The sequence below is a fragment of the Plectrocnemia conspersa genome, unplaced genomic scaffold (assembly GCF_051122295.1).
Source record: "Plectrocnemia conspersa isolate PC_06_02 unplaced genomic scaffold, ASM5112229v1 ptg000011l, whole genome shotgun sequence".
NCBI lineage: Eukaryota > Metazoa > Arthropoda > Insecta > Trichoptera > Polycentropodidae > Plectrocnemia > Plectrocnemia conspersa.
In genome coordinates, this window is record NW_028277175.1 from 26,706,020 (window position 1) to 26,731,213 (window position 25,194).

The 25,194-nt window shown below is 41.4% G+C and overlaps 2 protein-coding genes and 1 long non-coding RNA gene across 6 annotated transcripts in view; 1 reads left to right on the forward strand and 2 right to left on the reverse strand.

Moving 5' to 3' along the window:
• The window catches only part of LOC148230110 (uncharacterized), a 74,720-nt gene that overhangs the window by 4,818 nt on the left and 44,708 nt on the right, over positions 1-25,194 (forward strand). The window contains exon 7 of one of the 4 annotated variants that reach the window (XR_015811372.1): positions 386-1,657. The exons of the other annotated variants lie outside the window; for them this stretch is intronic. The gene's annotated coding sequence lies outside the window, so the exon portion shown is untranslated. Of the gene's footprint in view, positions 1-385; positions 1,658-25,194 lie in introns of those variants that run through there. 4 annotated transcript variants of the gene reach the window in all.
• LOC148230111 (uncharacterized) lies at positions 2,468-3,400 on the reverse strand. The gene has a single exon (XM_088196984.1). The coding sequence runs from the start codon at positions 3,398-3,400 to the stop codon at positions 2,468-2,470; it is 933 nt and encodes a 310-aa protein (XP_088053110.1).
• Positions 12,247-24,137, reverse strand: LOC148230112 (uncharacterized). Its single transcript, XR_015811374.1, has 3 exons — positions 23,929-24,137; positions 12,914-14,103; positions 12,247-12,798 (listed from the first exon to the last, which is right to left on the reverse strand). It is a non-coding gene; the product is annotated as an uncharacterized LOC148230112 (long non-coding RNA).

The following is a 25,194-nucleotide window of genomic DNA, read 5'->3' on the forward strand; positions in this document are numbered from 1 at the left end:
AAAATTACAAAACTCCAAAAAAGAAGTAAACATTACATTTTGAACTATTATATATATGTATCTTATAATAGTTTCTATATTATATATTGGTGAAATTGAGGCACTGCCGAAAACGTTATTTTGAAACGTAAACGACAATCTACGAATTGGCCGCTTCACTCATTTCTTGAACTTTTTGTGAAGACACGTGCAACCATGCAACGCAACTGTTTTGTGACTAGGAAAAAAGATCGCATGCAACCAGTTGCTGACTGATTTGAAATCGGTTTGGTTTTAGTCGCTCGTGTGCGGACACACACTCCCATACACAGGCGTGGTCACCAAATAGTTGCATGCGCAACTGGTTTGCAACTTGAGTTGCAAAACAGTGGCTCCGTGTACGGAGGGCCTTAACGTGAAGATGAATCCATTACCTTTCGTTTTTTACTTTTCTCGTGCTTATTGTGATTCATTATCAGCTGGTCGATGACTTTTAGTTGAAAATCAGCTATAGATGATTGCGTGTCTTCTTTCTCCGTGTATAAAGTATGTGCATTCAAAAGGTGAAAAAATAACTTTAAACCACCTAGTTGTTTTGCGCTCTGAATTTACACCTGAAAGCACCATATCACTCCTATCGACTGCCCCCACATTTTTGCAATAATCTATGACACTCGATGGCTTTTTTTTAGCTCCTTTGTGATTGTTTATTTTTCCTGTTTCGACGAATGAATGAGTATGAAATATCGTCAACATCAATAAATCTCGCTTATCCTTCCATATTTGTAAGGCTATTTTATCAGCATGAAGAGTCTTCATTTCACCTTTATTTATTGTAGGTATGTTCTTAGGCATGTGTTTTCGGTTTCGTCGTACGGTTCCACATGCATTCGTCTTCTCACTATAATTTTTGTAATAACTGTAACGAGAACCAACCTCTCCCTCCCGCGGTCACTGACCAACTGCCTTCCCGTGCGCGTCGCCCCTACACCATCTTGGCCATAACACCACACGCCCTCCTGATGTCTACATCACGAAATCTTCTAAGCGGCGTGGTCATCTTCAACTCCTCGCTGGTCGAACCGTGGTCTCTGTCCTCTCGGACTGCGACGTAGATTCCGCTGCTGGATCTTCCAACGCCGGTTGCTTGGATTCCGGTTGGTACGGCGCACTCCACCACAGCCAAGATCCTCGGGTCATGTTAGTATATTCCGGTGGAGCCCATCTCAAGTCTAACACGTGCTGCGGTACGCCGAAGTTCCTCCATAAACACTTCAGGCGGTTCCCCGTCCCACCGCATCCCCTGCAACTTCCGATATGCGTCTAGCGACTCCAGTCCGAAAGCCTTGACCAAGGCGGCCTTCAGTTTCGCACACCTTCGACCGCTTGGGCGTAGACGACGACGACGTCGTCGATGCAAGGTCCGGAAAATACAGCGGGTGTTAATTTACCTCCCATTTGAGCCACTCTTCGTCGAATTCAGATGGTCTTCCGCTGTGGAGCGTGTCGTCGACGTCAAAATCGCCATTTTTGAACTTTGCAAACCATTTCCGTGCTGTACGTTCCAAATGCCCCGGGCTGCTACAGCAACTTTTTGGCCACGATGAGAAGCGATGAAGAGCAGGTGTCGAAAATGTTGATTTTTACCTCCTGGATATTCCATTTCTAAGCCTCAAAAGTAATAAGAAATTAAATTACTCAAAAAGACGATTAGCACAGTTTTGTAGAGCAGAAAGAGCTCTATCGAATGAATATTATACACTTTGTCAAACAGCAAAAAATCGTTGTAAAACAACAGAAAATATAAAAACGCTACGAACTTATTCCCAACCTAATATAATTTAATTCCAAATCGACTTCTTTTTGATAGAATGTACTGTTTGAATGAGAGTCAACCTTTGAACAGAATCAAACTCTCGTCTATACATAAATTTTTATATGGATAAAATAGTGTGAAAAACGTTAATTGAAATCTGCAATATTTGTCTTTTGTTGATGTAGACCGCTGTTGCAAAAGCAAGCAATGTATATCTCGAGGGCCTGGTTAGGTCTCTCGTTCCTGTTGTGAGCACATCTGGCACTATATTGTTGCATGTATCTGTTGGCTAAAGCACGTTGTGCGTATGGCTGTACTATGGCAAGCAGCTCGATTACCCCCTCTGACGGGCCACTGGTAAGAGATGGTGGAAGGTCCTTGGGCCCACGCCCTCCTTCCACGGTCGCATCAGGCTCAGGAGTTTCGGCCCATGAGCGACCAGATGTACCTAGCCTGGCTTTCGCGCCTGCATACAGGCGCTAGACCAGGCCTCCTTCCTAGGTCGTCACGAGAACGACCTGGACGGGTAGACCGTCGCGATTTAGCTACTGATCGACAATGGTTTGTTTTTGGGTGGCCCTGCTTGTTATGTTCAGGGCTGGAGAATGGGTGGGAGCTGGCAGGGGGGGGGGAGTGTGCGATATGTCGTGTGGTGTGGGTTTTGTTGGTGATTTAGGTCGGTGGCACCTCTCGGTGCATACTTCTGCTGGTGGCTGTTGCGGTCCTCATCAGCTCGAGTAGCCCCTTCTCCAGTCGGGGGTTTTCGAGCATGGCTGGGTAGTTTTCTCTCCCTGTGTTTTCTCTTCTGCACCTCTGCAGCAGGTGGTGCCTTGTTCTCTCCAGGGCGGGGCAGTGCCACAGCAGATGGTCGGGGTCCTGGGTGGAGTGGTCATCGCAGGGGCAGCTGGGGTCCTCCGTGATGTTGAACCTTTTGAGGTATGAATTGAAGGGCCCGTGTCCCGTGATGATCTGCGTAGCGCCTGGAGACGGCGTGTTCCTTTGTCGGAAGGCGATGGCGGAGGCGATGTTTGGGAGAAAAGTCTTCGCGTGCGACCCGCGCGGTGACTCGGTGTAGCGAGCGTTCCAGACGCGCTGGAGCTCCTCCTTGAGAATTGTCTTTGCGTAGGTGAGCGGAAAGCGTGTGTATGCTTTGCGCATATTGCGCGTTTCCGCTGCTTCCTTAGCGAGCGTGTTGGCCCTGTCGTTTCCGGCGTTGTTGGCGTGCCCCGGGGTCCAAAATAGTTTTACGCTTGTGTTGCGCGTCGTTAGGGACCGCACGAGGGCCAGCGTTTCCACGACGATCGGGGAAGTTGAATTGCCGTTCTGGAGGGAGCGTAGCGCGCTCTGGGAGTCAGATAGAACGTGCACTGTCGTCGGGGTGGGGTGGACGCCCGAGACCCATTCCAGAGCCGCTTTAATGGCTAGGTTTTCTGCCTGACTAATCGAGCAGTAATCCTCGAGGCGGAGCTTCTGCTCCCTGATGGTGGTTCCACCTTTGTTGACTGCGTGGAACGCAGCTCCGACGCCGCTTTCCGTCTTGCTGCCGTCAGTGTAGATGTTGATGTCCGACGGGGTGGTTGGCCCTGGAGCCCTCGATGGTGACATCCGCCGGGATCCTGAGCGCTGGGTGTGGAAGTGTTGCCACGTCCACGGCCGCATCCAGGAGTCGGTCGGATGGCAGGTGGTCGGCGAGGCGGTGGGTTTGCTTAGCGTGGTATATTTGCGTGAGCTGCTTGACCCGGGTGTCCATGGGAGGGATGCCCGAGAGGGCCTCGATCGCGACGTTGGGGGCCGTTCGGAATGCCCGCGTGATTCTCAGCATGAACGGGCGCTGGGCTGAGGTCAGTTTTCTGACGATGGAGCTCCTGTGGGCGGCCTCGCTCCATACCGGGGCGGCATATGTGATCATCGGCTCGACGGCGCCTCGGTAGATAGCGTCGACGACGTCCGGGGAGAGGCCCCATCCCTCGCGGGTGACTAATTTAGCCATTTTGGCAGCTTTGGCGCAGGCGTGGTCCACGTGGCTCGTCCAGGACAGCTTGTCATCCAGGATGACTCCCAGGACTTTCAGCGTCCTGCCGACGGTCAGCGGCTTTCCCTCCATGGTTATGTTGGGGGGAGCATACTTTCTTTTTCTGGTGACGATGATGGTTTGCTTTTCTCCTGGGAGAACGTGAGCTTGGCTCTGGCGCCCCACTCGCAGACCCTCGCCAGGGCGGCGTTCGCGGTTCGCTCTAGTTCTGGGGTGTCGGGAGCGTCGATGATGAGCAGGATGTCGTCGGCGAAGGCCTGCACCCTGACGTTTTCACCGAAGTTTTGCTGGAGGAGCTCGTCCACGATGAGATTCCACATCGAGGGCCCGCAGACCGAGCCCTGCACGCAGCCTCTGGTGGGACGTTTGACAGCCGTGGCGCCAGCGTAGTGAATTTGGGTCTCCCTGTCCTCGAAGTAGTTTGTGAGTAGTCTGAGGATATTGTTCGGGCAACCCTTGTCCATTAGCTGGTGGATTATCAGTGGCCACCAGGCGTGGTCGAACGCTCCCTTGATGTCCAGGGAGATGACGGCTGCGAGTCGCTTTCGTGTGGCGTGGAGGGTGATGTGACGGACGGCGTCCATCAGTGCTGTTGGGTCTCCGGCATCACTGTCCTTTTTGGAGACGGAGGTTGGATAGGGGAAGTGGGGGGAGGGAAGGTATGCGGGCAGTCGTGCTCCGCGTACCTGGGGTCTTTATGGGAGAGAAATGATTCTACGCATCCTGGAAAGAAAAATATTTATTTCATCAACTCATCCTTTGTGCTTGTTTTATTTATTTTTTTTCTTATTTATTGCTGCTGCCTAGCTCACTCCGATGAGAGGAGAGAGCTCGTGGGTGGCCCTTAAGGGGCTAATAAAGTGGTCCTATTAAGGACGGACGTCTGTGCGGGCGCCATATGCGGCGCAGTATCTCTCGAACGCCAGAAGATTTCCCTTCGTGGCCACGAGATGTCTGTGTTGTGGAGGGCCATCGCCCTCGATTTCGAGCTTGGAGTGTAGGACTGCTCTTTCCTCGTCCATCATTGGGCAGTCCCATAGTATGTGTTCGGACGTCTGTAGTTCGTGGCCGCAAGGGCAGTCGGAGCGGTCTCTTAAACAAAAACGTTCATGATAGGCCCGGAAAGCTCCGTGGCCGGTCATGAACTGTGAGGTGTGGAATCCACAACGGAACCACCTGAGCTCGAGTCTCCCTGAGATCACTTTTTGGTCAGTAGTCCCGTTGCGGACTCGTTCCAGCGTTTTTGCCACTCTTCTAGCACCGCGGCGCGAGTGACGCGCCGGATAGTCATCAGAGCGGCACTTGAGCTAGGCTCTCCCACTGGAGGGAAGAGCCTCTTGCCCGCTATTGAGGCCGAGCGGCCTCTCCCGAGGTGGTAGACCGCGGCTCTCATCTGGGCAGTTAAATCGATGGGTTCGACGCCGGCCATCACGCACATTGCCGAAATCGGAGCTGTATTGTAGGACGACGTGAGGAGCCTCAGCGGCGACGTCTGAGTTCTCAGCAGGATGTAGTGCAGTACGTGATTATCGGGACGAAAATGGCTTTGTACATTATCTCCTTCGCCCTGAAGTTAAGGCCCCAGTGTTTTCCGCCTAGGCGATGCAGCCTGCACATTGCATTTCTACTTTTCATTCCTGCCATTCTCAGGTGAACGCATGGGTCAAAGTTCCTGGATATTATCATCCCCAGATAGCGGTCTTTTAATTCGAATTTAATTTTGTGTCCGTTCATACATATTTGGGGGGGTCTCCTTGGGTCCAGGGATCCTCTCAGCAGCACAGCTTGTGTCTTGTGGGGGGCAAAAGAGAGTTTATTCTCCTTGCCCCAGGCGAGCAGGGTAGACAGTGCTGTCTCGGTCTTAATTTCTAGGCCGGTTCGGCTATCGGCGCTCACTAAGAGCAACAGATCGTCGGCGTACGCAATGAGGTCGCAGTGGTGGGGCAGAGGGGTCTCCAGGACGTCGTCGAACTGGACATTCCACAGCATCGGTCCGACGACCGAGCCCTGCGGGCATCCTCTCTCTAAGGTCTTCCAGACTAGGCTTCCGCCTGCGTCGATCACCACTCGTCTATCCTTAAAATAAGACGAGATAGTTTTGGTGAGGCCGGAAGGGACTCCTCGCTTCCTCAGCTTGTCGATTATTCCGGGCCACCAGGCGTGATCAAAAGCTCCCGATATGTCCAGAAGTACTCCTACCACGTGCTTGCCGGGAAAGGTGTCGACTGTCGTTTTGGCGTATTGTATCGCATCGTCTGTGCTTTTTCCCGGGCGAAAGCCGAACTGTCTACTCGACAGTGGTTTGTTCGTTCTGAAGTGGCTCTCAAGTCTCTCCACCAGCAGTTTTTCGAACAGCTTGCCTCACTGTTGAGGGCGAGCTCTACTTGTATCGCCGTATGTGACGCTTCAGCTCCTTTTAGGGTGGGAGTGGTGTTTCGGGGAGTAAACTCTTCCGCGACTAGAGACTGAGTCATCTCTGTAGCGGCTGTGAGAGCCCGTCTAGCCGAGACCGTCAGATGGTCTGCGGAGCTGATGAGCTCCGAAATGTTATTGAAACCGTCTTTTAGACGGGAAATTGGGTCAGACGCCGTAGCGTCGCTTTTTGTGCTGATAGTGGGGGCTGGGTCTCGCTTGGCTGGAAGAGCCGGAAATTCTTCTCTGACTCTTTTTTTTTTGTGCCGGGGGAGAAGGTGAGGCTTGAGGCCTTTTTCGGGAGACCACATCGGAGGTGGTGTCCATATGCTCCTGAATGGAGTCTAGGGATAAGCTGCTGCTATGGCTGGGGCGGCGTTTTGTGATCCCAACTGTTTTAGTTGGGATCTTTGTCGGTTTTTTGGCCAACTGTTTTGCGGCTCCCTTTTTAGGGGGAGCCGTAGGTTTGTTCATGTTCACGACGCTTTTCGTAAAAGCAAAGAATAACAAAAAAAAAAAAACAGTTAAATTAATTATTTAAATCAATCTTTAGTTAGAGAGCCGCGGTTGAGAGCACGTGGGCTCCCGAGTTTGTCTGTGCCGGAAGTGCCGGAGACGGCGCGGTGGTTCGCGATCGGTCGCCTGGCTGGTGGGGGTTAACGATGGTGACGCGTCGCGTAAGCGGGTTTGGTGTCACTAATCGCGATCCGGTCGGATCGAAACCGATGTAAATTGTTAGCTTGGGCTTCAAACTGTGCGTGTTTGAGCCCGGTGATCGGGAATCTTGCGCGCGCGATCACCGGCCGCGACGCGGGGCCGGAGAAAGATACTTCCGCGTTCTGGCCAACTTATCCTTTTCCAATCGACTTCAGTTTGTTCTCGTCGGCTCGGGTCTGGCTCAGCTGTCCCTCTGGCGAGTTTGGGCTAGGTAAGCCCTGGTTGTCGGCTGCTATAGGCGATTCGGGCGGAGCACGCGTAAACGTGGGGCTCGGCTCGGCTGTTGGAGCGCGACTCTGGTAAGAGGTGGTGTTATTGTATTCCCTGCCTACAGCATCAACTTGCCAGTATGGGAACCACCCAGTTATGCTAGGTTTACACGTATCTCCGGTGCGAGCGGGAAGATTGATCACAAAATACTTAGCCACAGTACCCTGGTTGAATGGTCGCTCGTATGACAGACAGATGGACATCTTCACACTCTCATACCAACTACTGGCGTTATCACAGACATACATGTCACATATGCCAATGTCATCACCGTCGGGGTCTATGGTGTTTTCATCAAGTAGCACTTGGTCTGTGCCTTGCTTCGATATGGCTAGCTGAAAACCAAATTTAGTCACAGCAGCGGCTATGAACCATCCTGGTACGTGGATGGAATACCATCTGTCATAAGGATAAGTTATGCTAGCTGAAAACCAAATTTAGTCACAGCAGCGGCTATGAACCATCCTGGTACGTGGATGGAATACCAGCTGTCAAAAGGACAGTCATGTTGTGAACAACTGCGTTGTTCCACCACAATGTGGTGGTGAAGGCCATTATGTATGGGACCACCCAGTCTTCGTCTAATTGGTTGAGTCGTATTGGGACAATCACGTGGGAGTCTAAAGATGTGATCTTCCACTTGGTGTCAATCTCATACATCCTACCACATCTAAGCTGAGAGTATATGTCGAGGGGTATGATCCTCAGTTTGCTTCCATTAGTCAAGGGTATCTGCATTGTGTCGTCTAAAACACCCTTACTGTCAGCCTTCTGCCATACAGTGGTTCTGGCCTTGCTCGTAGCCCCACCAAACTGGGTGTTGATTGCTAGGGCGGATGTTTGGGTGAACCAAGTATTTTTGGCCATGACTGACACAAGCAGAGAGACGCGCAACATGAGCGCCTCGTCCAACTGAGGTTTTGTTAGTCTCTAGGTTATTTGCCAGAATGTATAAAACTGACAATGAGTCCATTGAGTCACGTGTTGGGAGCAGGTTCCTCATGGTAGAGTTGGTCACATTGTCTTTTAAACTGACAGCGGTGATCCAAGTCTGCCCAAGTAATGAGAGGGTAGCATTAGCCACTTTGTCATACAATTTATCTTGCACTGTGACTGTGCCCAACCATGTCTATCACATGGTTGTCAGTTTGCTCGCCTTTCTCGTCAGGGGTCGATAGACCCAGCGGTAGTAGTGGGTCGGATAAGTAGTAGGTTCTTTAATCTCTCTCGAATTTGCGAGAAGATACTCTACAGCCAGTCAATGTAATAGGTTATTTCGATGGTGGCATCACCTCTTTAAACGGTTCTAAAAAGAACTTGGCCATCACCATCGCTGATTGAGGGGTAGGTGCCACTTTCTTGGTTGTCTTAGTCTCAGATTGAGGATGCTCGTGAGGTGCGGCAGTAGGGTCGTACATTGCTTCAACCCTGCTTTCTGTGGATGTTGCTTGTTCCTCTGGAGGAGTTTCAATTGTTGGCATGTCCATAGTATTGCGCAAGTGTCTGCTGACAGATGTCGGTCCTAGGCTGGCGTGTGAGACACGCGTGTTCGCTTTTTAGTTCCAAAGAGCTTTTGCAAGCTTTTGTCTGTTGACGTGGACCGCTGACTGACTATCACGCTCCGTCACTCTCCTCTCTCCCTGTCTTATTTTGAATAGGCGATCGCCCTGTATTTGATGTTCGTTGTAGGAAAAATGAAAGATGCGGAGGAGAATCTCAAATCTATTTCGTGGCATTGTATTACTGAATACATCTGAATGTAAAACGTAGTGTGTTGACCAATGTCCTACTATTTTATTTCTGGAATTGCATGGCATGAGCATGCATATAGCAAAAAATACATACATTTCATCGATTGTAGTATTTGCCCACCTTTGCAATTGATGCGATAAATTTGTCTCGTTCTTTGTTACAAACATATATTGTTTGTTAGTTTCCGAAACAATCAACTTCATAACTTCATCATTCATAATTTTTTTGAAATAATCAGCTTCTTCGCAGCTACTTATATAAAATTGTGATCCAGATTGGCTAGGATCAAATGGATGCATTTGTGGGACAAATATATCGTGCTTCCATTCAAAAGTTGGCTGGTGGAAGGAGTATCATCAGGAGTATCTGATGGATGGAGTATCAAATTGTCTTCGTTGTCAGGTCCAACGAACGAATCCAAATCGTCGATATCGCTTTCGTCTTTAGATTCGGCGGTTATGATATAATAAATCTCTTCTGTTTCTTTAGAAACCATTATTAAAAAATATTAGGAACACAAGCACAAAAAACATGAAATTACAATATTTTTTTAATTATCACAATTTTTTTTGTAATTGCAACTTTTATAATTGAAAATTTATGTATATCCGACATTTCAAATATTATCAGATAAACACTAGCACTCTCGAGAACAACAAAATACGAAAGAATGCAAGATGTTTTTTTTTTTTTTTTTTTCCAATTTCCAATGCAAAAAATAATACACGTGTGGGAGATTTTTTACGTGCTGGTAACCCCGGCCTTCATGTTTTGTATGGAATCCAAGAGACTTGCCTTTATATTTAAACTAGTGGTTCTTATGTCGCGTTACAATAAGGAATACTATTGCTAACAGATGTCAGACCTTATTTAAAAATTATTAAGTCGAAATATCCTTTTATATATATTTTATTTGCTATGGGAATATATGCGCCTTATGTGCGCTTGGGCGTGTGGGACATACTCGCGTTTGCGCCATATTACTTTTTACATATATTTTAACTTTAAGAACATATATTTTAAAAACAATAATGTATTAAATGTCTCATTTGCATGCCACTCATTTTTTTAATATTATGTCATAATTGCCAATAATTTCTTAATTAAAAAGTGGGATGTAAAAAAAAATCAAAAACTTTTTTAAAAAATAATATATGGATTTCAATAATAAAATAACAAAGTTGAACTATAAAGTTTACATCTTTCCTTTATGGCGTAGCATACATTTACTACCCACGTTTATTTTATAAATGATATAAGCATTTAGGATCATACGGGAAAAAATGTTGAACGTTACTTTTTTCCAATATTTTAGAGTTTTTCTCTCATCAAGGTAAGTATACAGCATTTTGTCAGATATATCTACACCTCCCATATATTTATTGTAATCACAAATAATAGCTAGGAATGAAGTGGAAGCGGAAAAGTCTGTTAGCGTGTTCTACTAAAGGTGTAAATCTTGCACAGGCATCATATTTTTCATGTCCAGGAGGAAACAGTTTAGTATTATCGACCAAATGGAAAAATTTCAATATTAGTTGGAATCGATTTCTGGAAAACATTTTTCCAAACCAAGGAATATATCTAGAGTTTTTTTATCCAATATGAGTACATAGTAAGATCTTCGAGTAATGCCCATTTATAATAGTACAGCCACGAAAGCTTTCATTTCGATTATTGTAACCGGTTTCCATTTCTTAGCTCTTGCACTGTGTTAAATTTGGGTGAGATAATAAAAATTGATTCGCATACCGATTTGTCTCCGTAACCATCAATGTCCATAAACTGGTTGTAAAAAGAGATTAAAATAATCTATTGTATGTGCATCAGCCGATGGCGCGTGTTTTATACCGGGCGATTCAAGAAATAAAGAGGTTGGCTGATGATATGTATCGAAATTCTCCTGAACCTCATTGAACCCGAAAGTTGTATTTGTGTCAATTTCTTCGCTTTCTGAACTTTCGATGAGATTAAAAACTGGGTTTGTTTCGAATAGTAACAATGGAACTGTCATCAGTTTCATATTCCAGAATACTATCAGTACTACTCGCAAAATCGCACAGCGAATCGCCTTTATTTTCAAATTTTTCGGTCGTTGAAATCATATTGTTATCTTTCATGGGCTATGAAAAACGTATATTTTAATTATTTATTTTCACCGTTGTAGATTAAAATTAAAGTTTAAAGCAATATATATCAGTAGCTAAATATATTTCTAACCTATTGTTAGAAATAAATTATAAACTCGAGCGGCGTGCGGGAACTGTCAATGAATAATGATGTAATATGTCGAAACAACGCGAGCGCGATCGCGCTCCTGGCAATTTTGACATGCGCACCAAGGAGCGCGATCGCGCTCCTTGGCACTCAAATGGTTAATATTACTGCGAAGTTTTATTTTTATTATTCCCGCTGTAGGAAAAACCCTTTCCTTTGCTGTTCATGTTCGTCTTATTGTCATTAACGCGTTGAATAAGGCTTCCAATTTCTTTTGCTTTTTATAGATATCAAATTTTTTGAACTCTCTTTTTATGCTTTCTTCTTTCCTTCCCTTCTTTGCTTTTCCCTTATTTCCTTCGAGTATCGACAAAATAGCATTTTGTAATTCTTGAATAGATTTTTTTTCTAACAATGTATAATCTTCTACTCCTTCTGATTCTTGCGAAGAATTTAAATCTATATCTTTCGAAGGCGTATTTGGGTGAATCACCTTCACTCTAGACCAGTGTCTCTTAAGTGAGCTGCACCCCTTTGAATGAAAATAGGTCTCCGCACCCCATTGAAAAATGTGCTTCGATTTTTTAGTTGAGAAAAATACATTTTTTGCGAAATTTGTTGTTTATTTGAAAAAATTGGAAATTTTCTATATCAAATACAAAACAATATTCTTTTTATTAACCCATACGTCACGGCGTCAAGGAACGAAACACGCGATCCGATGGGGGTCATTTTGGTCCCAAAGTATTTTAATCCAAATATACCCCAAATTCCTAATAGATTTGTTTTATAATGCATTTATATCATTATACATATAACCATTAGTCATTTTGTTGATATTTATCAATAATAATTACGGATAAATATGACGAAAAGTAACGCAGGTCTAAACTCCCAAAGCGCATTGCGCACTGGTGGTGGGATTTTTTTCGTCGTTGTGTCGGCTCTGATACAGTATGGTCCAAAAATTACACTCATATAATCAATATAATTCTTTTTTATTTAAGATATATAATTATTGCATATAATAATACGTAAAAATATATTTACAGGATATACCAAAATAGAAGTTCAATAATTATTTTTAGGTTTCAATAAATTCTATTTTTTAAAATAATGTAGGTATATTTAAAAAAAAATCAAATAAAAAACGAATGTGAAATTCAAATAAAAACGTAAGGCTTGGTTTGCTTTTTATATAAACTCTAAATTTACAATTTCTTCGATACACTGCTAATCTTTCGTCAACTGTAATATGTGTACCAGGAATATAATTTTGTTTGCATGCACCTTCAAACTTGTCGAAAACAATATTGAATGCTTCCATTTTATCTCCACTTGCATTCGTTCTCTCTGATCATGTCAATCGGTCGTCAAATCTGAGAACACTAAAAATTTCTGTAAACCTATCTCTTGACATTGCAGCCAAATTAAAATATTGTCTAAAGTTTAGACAATATTTTAATTGTTTTCAACGAAGCCACCGCAGAAAATCCGGTTTCGCAAAAATAAGATGTTGAAAACGGTAAAATTATTTGGAAAGCTCTTCGTTTTAATGTCGCAAACTCGTCATCCAAACCAGCCCAAAATTCAAAAAATTTCTCTGTGCTCTGTGTTGATATTATATTTTTCCCTAAACCAGCTCAAGACTGTCCAGGCTTCCTCAGTTGATTTATTTTGGATTTTAGACCAATCATTGCCTCTAATGGCAAATACACAAATCAAGAAAGAGATACTGTTTGTTGTAAAATCAATAAAAGTTTCCTCTTCAGAAGTCGAGAGACCTTGTGGAACATTGTGATATGGGTCCCTAACCCACTCGTAACTTGCTAGAAATTTTTCTTCAGCAAAAAAGTATTTTTTTAAATTTTTTGCTAGCATGCTTAGATGTTTGTTTATAGTTAATAAAATCACGTTTATATATACTTCTTCGGTTTTGTATGTCTTTACAAATTCATTTATATTCGGAAACATTTCCAATTTCTTTTCTTTTAAATTTCTAAGCCACAAATCCAATTTTCTACAAAAAGCATTGACTTTATCATTTGTTTCCAAAATATATGTATTTGTTCCTTGAAGTTGAAGATTCAAGACATTTAACTTCTCAAATATATCGACTAAATAACCCAATTTCATAATAAATACAGTATCTCGAAACATCACGGCTTCTTGTCGATTTTCTTCTTCCAGAAAAATACAGATTTCTTCTCTTAATTCAAAAACACGTTTCAAAAACTTCCCACGTAATAACCATCTAGCTTCGCAATAAAAAAGTAATGCTGTATGTACTGATCCCATATCTTTACAAAGTTCAGAAAACATTCTTGATTTTAAAGGTCTCGTTTTTATATAATTTAAAACAGTTACAACTGTAGATAACACGATATTTAAACCAGTACTCATTTCTTTCGACGCCAGTGCCTCTCTGTGGATCATGCAATGTGTCCAGATACACTGTGAAGATTTTTGTTTTACTAGTTTTTGCATGCTTTGAAATCTTCCAGACATTGAACGAGCACCATCGGTGCATATTCCAACACAATTTTCCCATTCAATATTCGGCTCGTTTATAAAATTATCCAAGATGGTAAATAAAGCAGTTGATGTTGCCCTTTGCTGTATCGGTTTGCAAAAAAGTAATTCTTTTACAGCTGATACACCATCACAAAAACGTACATAGGCTATCAAATGAGCATCTTTATTGTTATCAGTTGCTTCATCAAGTTGAATTGAAAACAATTTTCATCGCAATTTTGCAAAATGCTGGTGCTGTACATCTTCAGCCATGTCACCAATACGACGAGCAACTGTATCATTGGAAAGTGGAATTAATTTAAATTTTTTTGCAAAATTTTCTCCGAACATGGTTTCTACAATTTCAATTGCAGCTGGCAAAATTAGCTCTTCACTAATAGTGTGAGGTTTCTTGCATCTAGCTATTTGATACGAAACTTTGTAAGAAGCAAGTAAAGCTTGTTCATTCACAGACAAAGTGTTTTTAAAAACTAATTTTTGCTTCTCATATGATTTTAATTTACCTTCGAAAAATAGTCGGGATTTGCTAACGTATTCACTATGAAGATTTTCCAAATGTTGTTAATTGTCAATTTATGCCAATTGTCTCCAAAATCTCTGACTTGTTTGCCAGTGGGCCAAGTTCCGTCTTGTACGTGTTGATAGAGTAAATTACTCTTCTCGACTTGTTGTTTATCAACATACCACTTCTTTGTCTCTTTGAATCTTGATTCTAACACCAGATATGCCAAGTCACTAGCTAAATGATTTGCAGAAGCTTTATCGATATTCTTCTTTGCGTTGACTTGGGATTCTAGACTTACTAAACCTTCGAAGTATTCCACATGAGGATGTCCCCAATGTCGGAAAGCACCATACATTGAATAAACAATATTCAAGTCCTCTTGAGAATCAATGAAGCTAGCCATTCTTCTAATGGATGGAGTTATTGATTCTACTGCTCGAATAGCCATCTCGACATGTTCACCGAACTTTGGGAAATCTGGAATCAGTGGTCTAAATTTCCTAGCAAGATGGGTCAGATGTAGATTGCAAATAAGCTCTATCAATTTGATGGAGTTGTAAGCCAAGTTGCCGCCCTCATTCAACATTGTATCTCCTACCTTATATAAATGAGACATCTTGGTCCAGGAGGATGGATCAAAGAGATCATCTACTCTGTTGATCATCGATAACATAGTGTGGAAGCGAGCGTTACATACATATTTTATCATCAGCATGTGATTTCTATCTATAAGTAAATGATGTTTAATGAAATATAACTTATTCCCTATCAAGAGCACCTTCCCTAAATTCAGCGTTGTATGGTATATGCAAGGAATATGACTGAAATTAGTAATTGTGGATTTGGTAGCACTTACAAGATTATCTCTTTCCTTCCCAGGTGTGGAGTTGATCAAAAGAGTGATATTATGTAGGTCTAGAAATAATGCACCCCATTTAATGATATCTTCAGGTACTTCTGAGAACTTAGGATTAGTGTAAGTCTTTCCTAGCCACCCTTTAATAAAAGCCTGTACCACTGGAAATGTCTCATCGGAATCACTTTTAGTCTGTTCCATTAGTGCGATTATTGCAGATAGGTTGTAATTGAATGTCAGCAAGAAGTTTGAGAACCACTCATGGAATTCATTAGGATTTATGATATTTTGGATAGATACTCTAGAAGAGCTCAAGGCTTCCTTAATTGGAACCCAATAAGAGGTGTTCCATCGCTTTTCATACTGTCGACCCTTTAAATATTTGATAATATTCAATAATTCGTCTACTAATAAGGGGGAGTTTAACGAATAATCAACATTGTTCAAATACTCCATATGAGGAAAATCATTAATAGCACTGTCATAAAGGAGCAAAAATAATGTTCTAAATTCACTTATTGTAATTCTTTTTTTATTTTCATTTGTTGTCTATTAATTAAATATTTGAATGAATACATTATTTGTATATTTATAACACCTCCCCCGTTAAGAGTAAACATACGAGTGGCGTTTTGTTTACGAAAAATATAATACATGTCTAAGAATAACTTTGATTTAGGCGTACACTTCTTAAGAGAGTGATTCCTGTGATGACTGATTAGTTGATTCTTGAAACATATCATTAAATTATAACAATTATTATTACTGGTCAATCTGTGCCACAATTCGAGTTATCCATTTTGTTGTAATGTATAAAATTTAGAATTGTAGGTGAATGTATGAGTTGTGTGTGTGTGGTAAGTTATTTCATTGTGAAAACATATATATGTAGTGGATCCTCAAGGGATCCGGTAGAGGTTCGAAAGTGTAGTAAAAGAACGATATGGCGTAGCGTTGTTTATTCGCAGCGGCGTCGCGGTAGGACGGGTTAGCGCCAGTCCTTACCGTACGACTGCCGGCTGTCAGCAAAAGAAGAGCGTTTTGCAGCAAACAGGCTGTTTTATAGGCACGCTTTTGGCCTTAACAATGTTTATGTTGGCCATAACCCAGTATACAATATACTAACTTAATCCTACAGCTTATATACTAACTTAATCCTACAGCTTATATACTAACTTAATCCTACAGCTCGGCCATTCCTGACGTTCATCCGACCTCGGATGCTCCAACCACTCCTGCCCATGGTTTCATGTGGTCAGCTGATGAGGTGGTGTTTGCTGGGGGGCCGAGGGAGTGGGCGGTTGGATTGCTGTATGCTCTGTCTCCTTTAATACTTTCCTATGGGCCCCTGTCAAGTGAGATAGTGGTGCTTGTGAGGCTGAGCGCATCAGGTTTCCAGACTTCTCGTCTGACAAACCTGACATCTGAGCAATAGCATTTACCATTTGCTCGGTCTTTGCTCCGAGCGATTGAGAAACGTCTGTTACTATTCCTCTGAAAAGTTGCATGTTTGCATCTATTGCTGCTTGTTTTGCAGCAGTCTCTGTTATGAGTGTCCCCATCATGGTAGACAGTTGACTTGTCATCCGTGAGTGCTCAGTTATCATGGTCTCTAGGTGATTCCCCAGAAAGAGTGGGTCATGCTTAACCTCTTGGATCTCCAACACTGTCTGCTCCGTGGACGTCCCTGATTCAAGTTGAGTTTGGAGTTTTGCCATCAAGTAGTTGTGTTTCATCTTGATTAGGGCCTCGCTTCTATGGTATGGATCTGGTATAGTAGAGAGAATATCTAGAAATAACGTCAACGGAATATCAAGGGGTAACTCTCTTAATCCTGCAAGCCAATCAGAAGACCACTGCTGGTGTACAAGGGCTATGATGTGTTGAGGTACAGGAGTGTTCTCCCTACTAAACTTCAATATTTCCTCAGGTAGTGAGTATCCAGCAGACTGATAGGCCAAATTAGTGAACAATGATTTTGGAGCTTCTGGACGGTGATGTGATCTAGCAGATTGTCTAATGGGGGCCTTCTTTTTAACACCCACGGATCTTTTTGGTGTCTTCTTGGTCTGGGCTGTAGATGCCATCTTAATAGGAGCTGAGCTGGTGGATTGTTCTTTGAATTTGCTTTGATATAGCTCAAGTGCTTTAACGCCTTCCTGGCAGGCTAGAAGCTCTCCCGCAACTTCTTGAGCCAACTCATCCTCCGAGTCAGATGCAATTGGTAGATAGGCTTCCAGCTCACTTTGAGTTAGTCGTTTAGCCATCTAGTTGCTTGATGGTGGTGGTGGTGTTGGGAAGTCTGCGACAGCTTTAGTATTTTCTATGGATGGAGATATTGTGCCGTTTTCAATCACATGTCCTAAAAATTCGACACGTCTTTTAAGGAATTGACATTTTTTCCACTTGATATTCAATCCGCAGTTTTGTGCCACTTCAAGAACCTTCTCTAGGTTTTCCAGGGACTCCGCCTCGTCCTTTGCGGGGATGATGAGGTCATCCATATATGTCAACACGCGACCTTCCTTGATTAGATTCCTAAAAACGTGGTTGACGAATCTCTGGAATACCGATGGTGAATTACAGATTCCGAAGGGTACTTTCAGGAACTCGTACTGTCCGTTTGGCGTTACAAAGGCAGTATATTTCTGGCTCGTTGGTGCTACCGGAACGTGGAAGAACCCATTTGTTAAATCGAGAGTGGTGAACAGTCGACCGCATTGGAGAGAATCCAGCTGTTGGTCGATCAACGGCAGGGGGTATCTTTCCTTGATGATTTTTTTGTTAAGCCTTCTGTAGTCGCAGCATAAGCGCTTGGTACCATCCTTTTTGCTGACAAGTACAATTGGGCTTGCGAAGTCTGAATGGCTTTCACGAATGATACCTTGTTCAAGCCACTCTGTCACCTGCTTGTCAACAATTTGCTTGTCGAGGTAAGATAACTTCCGTGGTCGCTCCGACACTGCAACCTCGTCCTGTAGGACGATGTTCATCTGGATTGGCGAGCTGTAGTTCTTACATGGAGTGTAATTATTGATTAATTTAACTACCTTATCTCTAATAGTACCGCTTATGATATGGCTTACATCTAGTTTCTCACACGAGTCGAATAAGTCGAGTTTACATAAAAAATTGTCACTTAATTCACTATCACTATCACTAATCGGGCAAACCGTAATTCCGTCTCTACTCATGTGGTATTCTGTTGAGTTCAAAAAGTCCATGCCGAGGAGTATGTTCGGCTCCATTGTTCCTTCTGGTACCACCAAGGTGGAGAGATTGAATCCAGAGAAGGCACTATAGTGTAGGAGTCAGATGCAAGTGTAGGATCAATAAGAATTGTACTCTTGTAATGTATTTGATCTAGCTGTTCTTTGTGAAGCATAGGTCGATTCATATAGGAAACCACTTCTTGTGGGTAAATCCCAGAACTGAGCTCTAATTGAGTTGCTTGAATTTGATCAAGTGTGAAGCTAAGGGCCTTGGTGTGGATATTCTAGTTAATTCAGGAGATAATCTATACCATGAGTCCCTGATTTTGAACATGGGATTTGCTGGATCATTGCATCGAATTGTGAAGCTGTTGTCATAGAGCACACGAGTTATTGGGTGTAAGTATCTAGTCATATTGTTTACTAGTAATTTAACTGGAATCATAGTGGTGCAATTTGCTCTAGGGTTGATCTGGACTTCAACATCAACACATTTCTGAATAGATAAAGCCTCTCCTGATTTTTGAACCATCCAACCATATTGTCCCATCAACTTGAATCCCACCAAACTAGGGTCTTGATCACTGTCTAATATAATCTCTCTATGAATGGATGCTTCTAATAAGCATTGATTGAGTTCGATATCATGTATGATTTGATTGTCATGCTTGTTGGTCTGGATACTGATAAAGTTGAGAGATGCTTTTAGAGCAGAGGAATACCGACCTTCAAAGGTGCTGCTTATCAAGGGGATTGAGGTATCTAGCGATTCCAAGTAAAATGTAGCAGAGTCATCAGTTCTATGCACTTGTTTGCCACAAATAGATTCTGTTTCTTTTATCTCTAATCCTATCCCCAACTTATTTGTAGTTATATAAACAGGTCTAGATTTTAGTTGTGTTCTGTTGAACTCACCTTGGTATATACTAACCCAAGGACATACCAATCCATTATTGTCTTCAGCTAGAAAGGTATTTAATCCATTACTTAAGTATAGAGGGATTGTTGACACTATCTTTAGAAGGTCTCTATTATCATAATATCCTGTTATAACACCTTCATCTGAATATGTCACAGTAACAATTGACTCTTTGAGTGTCACTTCATATTGGTAAGTTAAGAATGGAGTCTGTGCTGAGTGACACATTGCATCGGTTGTCTCTATAGTGTTATGGATCGATTTTATCTTTAGACCTGGAGAGCCTCTCAAATCTGCCAGCCCCACTTTCACTTGTGCTCCCATCCATAAGTTGAGGCACTGATTTCTGTCAAGTTCTATATACTCTGGTGTTAGATGGATGGAATCATGCAGATTATCATTTATGAATTTATACCAATTGCAATACCTGTGCTGAGTGTATTGGATAACTTCACAAGACTTAAACCTCTTATTAATCTTTAGAGGGAATTGCATTAAGGTCCCTGTTTCTAGTAATAAATCAGTGGGTGTGGTAAAGTTCTTTAAGCAGGCAGCCTCATCCGGTATATAAAAAAACTCAGCACTCCCATCATTCTTGCAATCATAACCAGAGATTGCATCTGATACACTAGAGGCACTGATTAACACAAGACTGAATAAAAAGCTCTTCATAATTGATACCTTTGGTCTCCCTACTAAACTTCAATATTTCCTCAGGTAGTGAGTATCCAGCAGACTGATGGGCCAAATCAGTGAACAATGATTTTGGAGCTTCTGGACGGTGATGTGACCTAGCAGAATGTCTAATGGGGGCCTTCTTTTTAACACCCACGGGTCTCTTTGGTGTCTTCTTGGTCTGGGCTGTGGATGCCATCTTAATAGCAGCTGAGCTGGTGGATTGTTCTTTGAATTTGCTTTGATATAGCTCAAGTGCTTTAACGCCCTCCTGACAAGCTAGAAGCTCTCCCGCAACTTCTTGAGCCAACTCATCCTCCGAGTCAGATGCAATTGGTAGATAGGCTTCCAGCTCACTTTGAGTTAGTCGTTTAGCCATCTAGTTGCTTGATGGTGGTGGTAGTGTTGAGGGGCCAAGGGAGTGGGCGGTTGGATTGTTGTATGCTCTGTCTCCTTTAATACTTTCCTATGGACCCCATGACGTTAGCGTCTCTACCTTTTCCTCCAGCTCGTCGTCTCTGATGAGGCCTGGAGCGAGCAAGGCACATTCCTTATCGCTCAAGCTCAACAGGTTTGCCTTGGTGTCGAAGTTGGCAATCCAACGCTTGATTCCTGCGCGGTCACTGCTCTTGAGACACGGGAGCACGCTAAGCGAACCTCCGATTTCCGCCATCCTCACCTCTTCTCTGTCGACGGACTTCTCAGCTTTTGGTGGCGCCATTCCGACGCGTTCTCTCGACACTTTCAACCGGACGAGCCCCCAATTTGTAGTGGATCCTCAAGGGATCCGGTAGAGGTTCGAAAGTGTAGTAAAAGAACGATATGGCGTAGCGTTGTTTATTCGCAGCGGCGTCGCGGTAGGACGGGTTAGCGCCAGTCCTTACCGTACGACTGCCGGCTGTCAGCAAAAGAAGAGCGTTTTGCAGCAAACAGGCTGTTTTATAGGCACGCTTTTGGCCTTAACAATGTTTATGTTGGCCATAACCCAGTATACAATATACTAACTTAATCCTACAGCTTATATACTAACTTAATCCTATATATATATATATATATATATATATATATATATATATATATATATATATATATATTGTAGCTGTCATTAGCCTACAGTTGTTTAAATATCTTGATAACGTATATTGAACGCGACTGTCGGAAATCGCTAAATATTTTTGATTAAAGTTTTCGATAGTTATCGTAATAATTAGTATTAGATCTTGCAGGAGCGAAAGAATCCTGCTCTTGTCTTTTAGAGATTTTATCGATTTTATAGAATTTTATGATTTATTGAATATTTTATCAATGAAATTGTTTGGATTTCAGTTACTATTTAATTGATCACTTCGAGTCATATATTACTCGGATTATTTTAAATGGTTCATCTCGAGGTTTAGATTACTCGGACTACTTTTGAATGGTTCATCTCGAGGTTTGAATGCTCGGACTACTTTTGAATAGTTCATCTCGAGGTTTGAATACTCGGACTACTTTTGAATGGTTCATCTCGAGGTTTGAATACTCGGACTACTTTTGAATGGTTCATCTCGAGGTTTGAATACTCGGACTACTTAAAATGGTTCATCTCGAGGTTTGAGGATAAACTTTTTACTACATAGCCGGCTATGTATGCCACAATTTCGCGAGAACTTGCAGTTAAAAAATCTGGTAATAAATTTAAATCGCCAAAATTTTGATCAGTATCATTGACTTCAGTAATCCTATGCCTATCTGACGTTATATTGATATGGTTGGATGGAGACAATATGCTAATATTTTCTAACGGAATGCAATTACCCCTAAACGAGTCTCCTAATTCTAAGTGAGTAAGAAGTTTTTTGTAAATAGCCCTAAATTGTCGTGCCGTTGGATTATTATTATGCCCTCCATGAGATCTAATATTACCAAAAAATAGTTCTATATGGTCTTGACTTATTTTATAAAATGGTATATAACTTAATACCCCTTCTTGTTCTACCAAACTATTATATAAGTGTTTAGCGCTATCCATGCAAATTAAGAATCCTAAAAATCCTGTTTTTATTCTACTAGAAATTACTCTTTCGCCATTATGGTGAAGAGATATTATGTATTTTTTAATATATTCAAAAAAGTTAAAAATCTCTAAATGGTTTTCTTTACATAAAGGTTTCTTAAAGTTTACCTGCTTTATATTTTTTGAATTTAAAATATCAAATAAATTATTTATTGCACGTATGAAGGTTACCGTCCCTATACAATCATTAAAGCTTTCTAAGCAAATTTTTTTACAAAATTCTAACGCGTCCGCTACACTATTACTAAGAAGTTGACTAGCTAATTTCACCTTCATTTTTTGGTTGTGAAAGTGAACGTGTTTTCGCGATAATTTATTGGCAAAGTGAAAGTTTTCTTCCTCCTGTAATTGATTAAGTTTTATTAAAAAATTCCATTCTATACTATTACCCAAACTATCCGTAAATATTTGTTTGGATTCCAACGAATTCCTAATTAACTTAAGCATGTGACACGGATCTAAAAAAACTGCTACGGGTTTTTGAGTGCATGGATGCGGAAAAGTAGTTTTAAGATCATTATATTGTAAATTACAGCCCAAATTTTTAACCATAGAAAAGTTAGCAGGACAACCGTCAAATGTTACAGAAACCACATCTATATTGCATTCGTGTATTTTTTTTAAACATATTTGTAATAAATTAGCTTTTTGTGTGCCTGATATCCCATCTAATAACAAATATGCTACCGGTAATTTCCAGCTACCGTTTATGCACACAATCATAAAAACTAGTGCTTCTTTTGCAATTGATAAGCAATCGCCGTCTATGCCTGTACCCATGTCTATGTAACCATGAAAACGTTTTCCATCCCACTCAGTAAGTTTTCTAATCGCGATTTCATCTATAACTAAATTGCAAACTAGTTTATAATTTGTCGATTGCGATTTTATTTTTAACGCTTCAAATGCTTCAAACGTAAACCCTGGATCTCCGTTTAAGTTCTGATACCATTTACCGATGGTTCTTAGGTGAGGTAAGTTAAAATTTAAAGTCTGTCGAACATATTGATAAGCTTTGGGAGAATAAAAACTTAAAGTTAATGCAAACGATCGAACTCGGGCTGAATACTTGGTTACTTTTGAATTCTTTTTTCTTTTTAGAAACTCTTGAATCGGAATCAAAATTTGCTAATAGTGACAAGCCGTTTTCCTCACTTAAAAGTCCTTTGTCTGTTATTGTCTTAACTATATTTTCTAAATTAACTATTTTTTTGTTTCTTCGATAAAGATTTTGCCTTAGTGCGTGTATTATATTTTCACGTTTTTTTGAAATAACCCTAGCGTGATTTAATTTTCGTAATAAATTAATTTTTCTAGGGGAATTGTAAGCATCAGTATTCGAAATTGACGTTGACGGGAGTGGAGACAATGGTTGGTTTTGTAAAGGGACTGAGTTTGGTATTAATCGTTTATACCCACCTTTTATGGTAAAAAACGAATCTGGGTTAAAATGCTCTGAACAGATGACATTAAAAATAAATTAAATATAAACTCGAAGAATGGAATGCGCAGCCCTAGTTGGCACGTGTAGATGACGTTAGAATGGCGTGTAAAATGACGTGTTTTGCACGCGTCACTTTTAATAAAAAAATCCTAAAATAACACAAATAATTGCAAAATGTTACCTGTGAAATGATATATTGCAATTCCTCTGCTGTTTTGCACTGTTTTTGCAAGATAATACGGAACAAGAAGCCATATTGTAATAATTTTGTCGAATGCGCGGAGACGTGTGCCACTGATCGCGCGTTCGGGATCAATGATATAAAGAACACCGAAGTCACATAATCGGGCACGCAAAAATTGTCCCCATAGGCTTCTCTATATTATATGATATTCTGAACTCTATGCATGTCACCAATACGACGAGCAACTGTATCATTGGAAAGTGGAATAAATTTTAATTTTTTTGCAAAATTTTCTCCGAACATGGTTTCTACAATTTCAATTGCAGCTGGCAAAATTAGCTCTTCACCAATAGTGTGAGGTTTCTTGCATCTGGCTATTTGATACGAAACTTTGTAAGAAGCAAGTAAAGCTTGTTCATTCACAGACAAAGTGTTTTTAAAAACTAATTTTTGCTTCTCATATGATTTTAATTTACTTTCGAAAAATTGTCGGGATTTGCTAACGTATTCACTATGAAAAGTTTCCAAATGTCGTTTAAGTTTATTTGGCTTCATACTGTCAGCTGCCAAAATTTTTGAGCAAATAACACAATGGCCTTTCTTCTTCGTTTACTTCAGTGCTCGTAAATCCATAGTTTAAGTATTCGGACGCGAGAATATTTACGTTGGTAAACTGGGTCGCAATAACAGAAAGATTGAGAAGCGCTGGTCTAAACAATTCATTGGTTGTCTACAATTGCTTAGATTGAATTTTGCGGCCATTGAGTCTTCCCGAAGAAAGTGATATACTTACAAATGCATTTATTTCGACAACACTAATTGGAGAAATACACTTTTTCTAATATGTCTTTATTATCTCGATCTATTTGCTTATTTTTTTCATTGCAAAAGCGAGTAATTATTTCTTCCGTTAAAAAAAGTAAAAATACATCTTTTATAAACGTGAAATTTCTACCTGAGTCAGTTAGGCCAGATGCAAAGTTGACAATGTTAGCTAAACGGGTTCTCGACTGTCTAGGCGGGTTGGATTTCCAAGAAAATCCCAATTTTGAAACATATATCAATCCATCGTCGAGTGCTTGGATTTTCGTGTTTGCATTGTTATGATCTTCCAAGTCCTCATCCCTTTCTTCCGTGTTAGTGTCGTTGTTATCGGGTTCTACTAAATCTTTTTCGTCGGTAATGTTACATCCTTTCTCAATATCAATATCACTATCATATTCGTGATCACTTTCATCCGAGTTTTGTAAAATTCGAAGTAACTCCGCATCAGGGATAAATTTTTCTGCCATTTTCAAGCAATTATGATAAAATCCTACACTAGGTGAAAAAATATCATATAATATATATTGTTTTTTCGAGTAACACTGTCGTTTGGGCGATGGAGTGGGGGAAATACTCCGCTCCGCTCGTCTTCACGCACGCATTCCAGTGCACATGTACGCAAATCTGATGGATAATCGTAGTTTTATATTCTTTTGCTGTATTTATAATTGAAAAAATGCAATTATTATTATGGAAATATAATCCTTGACATATTTTTAGCAAATACACGAAGTTTCAAATTTATAGTATTAATATCAAACGAGCTATTCAAGAAATAGTAAAAAGTT